This window comes from Triticum dicoccoides, chromosome 3B, assembly GCF_002162155.2.
Source record: "Triticum dicoccoides isolate Atlit2015 ecotype Zavitan chromosome 3B, WEW_v2.0, whole genome shotgun sequence".
NCBI classification, from domain to species: Eukaryota; Viridiplantae; Streptophyta; class Magnoliopsida; order Poales; family Poaceae; genus Triticum; species Triticum dicoccoides.
Genome location: NC_041385.1, coordinates 761513859 through 761517697, shown reverse-complemented (window position 1 = coordinate 761517697; position 3839 = coordinate 761513859). Strand labels below are relative to the sequence as shown.

The window sequence follows — 3839 nt, the reverse complement described above, 5'->3', positions numbered from 1 at the left end:
AAAAAAAGTCAAATGCATCTAGATTCCTCATTTTACTTTTCATTTTTTGTGATTTTTATTCCTTTCTTGAAAAAGAGGCGGAACCCCCCGGCCTCTGCATCGTTATGAGGCATGTAACCATTCTTATTATTTATTAAGCAAAGTACATAACGAATCTAACCAAAGCCGAAATGTTACAAGATATGAAAAGTAAACACATAGGGCTAAGTCGACTTCTTCTACAACAGCACCTGTCATATTTAGTTATCCTTTTGGTTTGCAATATGATTTGGGACAGTAGGATTTAGATTAAACGATCCGGGGAGGTTTGAGTTTGACACACTTATTTCTGACACTGAATCCTCTAAATATAGGATATCGTTTGTGATATCAGCCAGTTCGTATATACTTCTCTTTAAAATGTAGGTTTGAGTTTGACACACTTATTTCTGACACTGAACCCTACTGGACCGACTTACAGTTCACACATTACAATGGAGAAATAAAATTAAAAAATAATATCAACTTTTACAGTAAGAATAATCCTCAATACAATGAACAATGAATGCGTGCATCTTCATTTGTTCTTATTTTGCACTAATAATAAATAAATTCAGGGAACAACTTCCGCACGCACGTCCTTGCCCAGATTAATTAGCTCTATGGCTGAGTGAGGCCATTGGTGCCACACCTCTTGAATTCTGGGGGCGGCGGGGGCAGGCTGGTCTCCGGGGTTGGCCCGTTTTCCACGATGAAGGCCGTCGCCATGCCCATGATGATGTGGAACTCAAAGTGGCAGTGGAGGTACCACATCCCTGGGTTGTCGGTGACGAAGCGCACGGCTGCCCAGCCGGTCCTGGGCACCTGCACCGTGTTCCTCAGCTGTGGGTTGTGGTAGTTGAACTTCTTGGGGTCCGTCTTGGGGTTGTAGTTGCCGAGCCCCGTGGCGAGGACGAAGAAGTCGTAGCCATGGAGGTGCATGGGGTTGGAGTCGCTCTGCAGCAGCGCCGTGCTCTGGAAGATGATCTCAACCGAGGTGTTGTAGCGGAACCTCCGTAGCTTGGTCGCCTTGAACGTCGGCTCGAGCGCCTTCTCCAGCGGCCCCGGCGGGATGAGGGAGCGGTCGGTGTAGTTGTACGGGTGCGGCGGATGGTCGGGGAGGTCCTCCGTGTAGAGGCCACTTGTCCGGCCGTCGTAGTACCTCTCGAGGAGCGACGCGTTGGTCGGATGGCGGAAGGACACGTTGTTCATGGTGGCCACCACAATGGTCTCCGGACTCCGCCCACGCTCGCATGTCTTGTTGGTGCCGCGGCAGATGGAGCCGAGGCCGAGCGTGAAGAAGAGGCGCTCGTCGACGTGCATGGGAACGCGATGGCGGTCTGGGTGGGCGAGGCCGGTGAGGTTGCTGTGGAAGTAGTAGGACGGCATGGTGTTGTGCTGGCTGGGCATGAGCGGCGTCGGCACCGGCAGCCCGTTGTTGTTGTGGGTGGATCCGGCGTAGCGGACGAGGCCGCGGGACACGAACCCCGGGATCTGCGGGTCAGGCTCCGGCGGCTGGTTTGCGAGCGCCACCATATGGTAGTGCGCCGGCTGGGCATCAGCGGCCATGAGCACGTCGATGGCCTCCCCTGGCGCGACTGTCACCATGTCCGTCTTGTAGGGCGTCAGGTAGTACCCGTCGGCGCCCACTACTGTGAACGTGTGCCCAGCGACCTTGAAGTAATACTCCGAGAAGAGCGCCGTGTTCACAATCCGCAGCAGGTACGTCTTCCCGCGCACCACGTCGAGGACGAAGCTCTCCTCCGGCTTGCCAGAGCAGTTGCTGAGGTCGCCGAGCTTACCGTTGATGGTCGCTGACAGCGGATTGTCGTCGAAGTTACCATCATGCATCCTCCTGTCTAGCTCGACGAGGTCGAGCTCCCACCACTCGCCGATGATGATGGGCACGTCCTTGGCGGGCGTCGGGAACGGGTACCTCCCGCCCTTGGGGCGGATGATGAAGGCGCCAGCCACAGTGGCACGGAGGCAGGTGACGTGGGCGTGCCACCAAAGCGTACCGACCTGACCGGTGACGTTGAAGCGGTACACATGCTCGCCGCCGGGAGGGATGGGGCATTCGGTGACGAAGCCGGCGCCATCGGACCAGCAGCTCCTCATCTGCCGGACGCCGTGCCAGTGGATGGTGAGCCCGTGAGGGAGACGGTTGACGACGTGGACGACAACCGTGTCACCGTCGGTGATGTCGATGGTGGGGCCTGGGAGCTGCCCGTTCACCACGTAAATCTTGGTCGTGTTGCACAGGTGCGTCTGGTTCATCTCGTGCACCTGAACATCATCATTAATCAAATACGTAACGGATTGGTCAACAGGTAACTAATCAAAACGGTACCTTAAGCTGTGTGCTGAGAAAACTCGATAGCTAGTGACGGTTCATAGAAAACCATACACAAAGTAAAACTATTTTTTTTTCGTTGTTGTTTTCATGATGCACAGCCAGCCTAAGATTTCGTGATGCGCAAAGCTAGTTCATTATCGTCACGACCTTTGAAAGTAAACCTTTTTTGAGCATTCTTTTGAAAGTAAATCTACTGAGAAGTGATCAAGAACATGACTTGATTAACCAGATAGATAGATAGATGGATAGATAGATATTGTACTCACGACAAAGGTGTGTTCCACGACCGTCGCCTCACCGCCGGCCGCCGCTGCGAGAGCCGCAAGGACCACGGCGCAGAACATGGTTGCCGCCATGGAGAGCTTCTCCATGCCTGCTTGCTCTGCAAACTCGGGGCTATGCCACTCTCGATGGGTGGTTAGCTAGTTAACTCGCTGCTCAATGGAAGGATGGTTTGCCAAGCCTGTGCTGCGGCCTATTTATACACTCGATGAACAAGGCGTCGGAATCCTACGGCCGTTTGCAATCGTTGACTTGACCAGGCTAATCAAACCAAGCAACAGGAAACGCCATGTGTTGATATCATGGATCACGTACGCAAGCCCAGTAGATCACTCTGCTACATTTCATGCTAAAAGTAGTAGCTAGGCCGCCTAGAGGCGAGGCTTCATGGAAACGCCGTGATGTGAAGGGAGATTACAGATTAGCATCATTGGCACGTAGAATACCTTCTGTTGTTGCGCCGGTAAGAGGCCAGCTAACCTTTCGCCTTTGAGAGGTTAATTAGTTTTGCACGACTTGATAATCCAGAGAGAATGACAAGTCAGTCGCGGCTATGTAATTAAGCCAGAGCTGGGGCGACCAGACTTCCTCGCCCGTCACGAAAAAAAGTGCTGTGCGCACTGAGTTAACGCGGGAACGAAAGGCGTTCACCAGATCAAATCACGGACTCCATCCGTCTTCAAAAAGTTAATCTCAAGTCAAATGGCGCAAAGTTTGGTCAAATTTGTAGAATAAACTACCAACAATGATACTAGCAAATACAAATCATATTTAATTATGTATTCTTTGAGTTAATTGTGTATTTAATGATTATAATTGTTAATTAAATCTATAAATTTGACTTAGGGCATCTCCAACGAGAACCCATAAATTTCCTCCTGCATTCGTCCGCGGACAGGGGGACCAGTCCGTGGACACGGATATGGGATGCCATCATCCAACCGTAGTAGCATACATTTCAAACACCTTTTCAACAAACCGGATGAATTCATGCAAACACGGCCGGACTTCATATAAATATACCGGATTTCATACAAACTGGACGAAAATACTTAGATTTTGGACATATTTTAACTAAAAAGCATAAAACTATGTGCACGTACGGTCGCGTGGAGCTCCACTCCCACGACACAAAACACTAGTCTACGGCTGGCCACAGCGGATCTCTTTGTCATCCCCATGC

The 3839-nt window shown here is 51.2% G+C and overlaps 1 protein-coding gene across 1 annotated transcript; it reads right to left on the bottom strand.

Moving 5' to 3' along the window:
- Nucleotides 1-630: 630 nt before the first annotated feature.
- On the bottom strand, nucleotides 631-2763 carry LOC119282093 (laccase-19). The gene is made up of 2 exons (XM_037562433.1): nucleotides 2641-2763; nucleotides 631-2304 (listed from the first exon to the last, which is right to left on the bottom strand). The coding sequence occupies exons 1-2, from the start codon at nucleotides 2743-2745 to the stop codon at nucleotides 640-642; spliced, it is 1770 nt and encodes a 589-aa protein (XP_037418330.1). The 5' UTR covers nucleotides 2746-2763; the 3' UTR covers nucleotides 631-639.
- Nucleotides 2764-3839: the final 1076 nt, after the last annotated feature.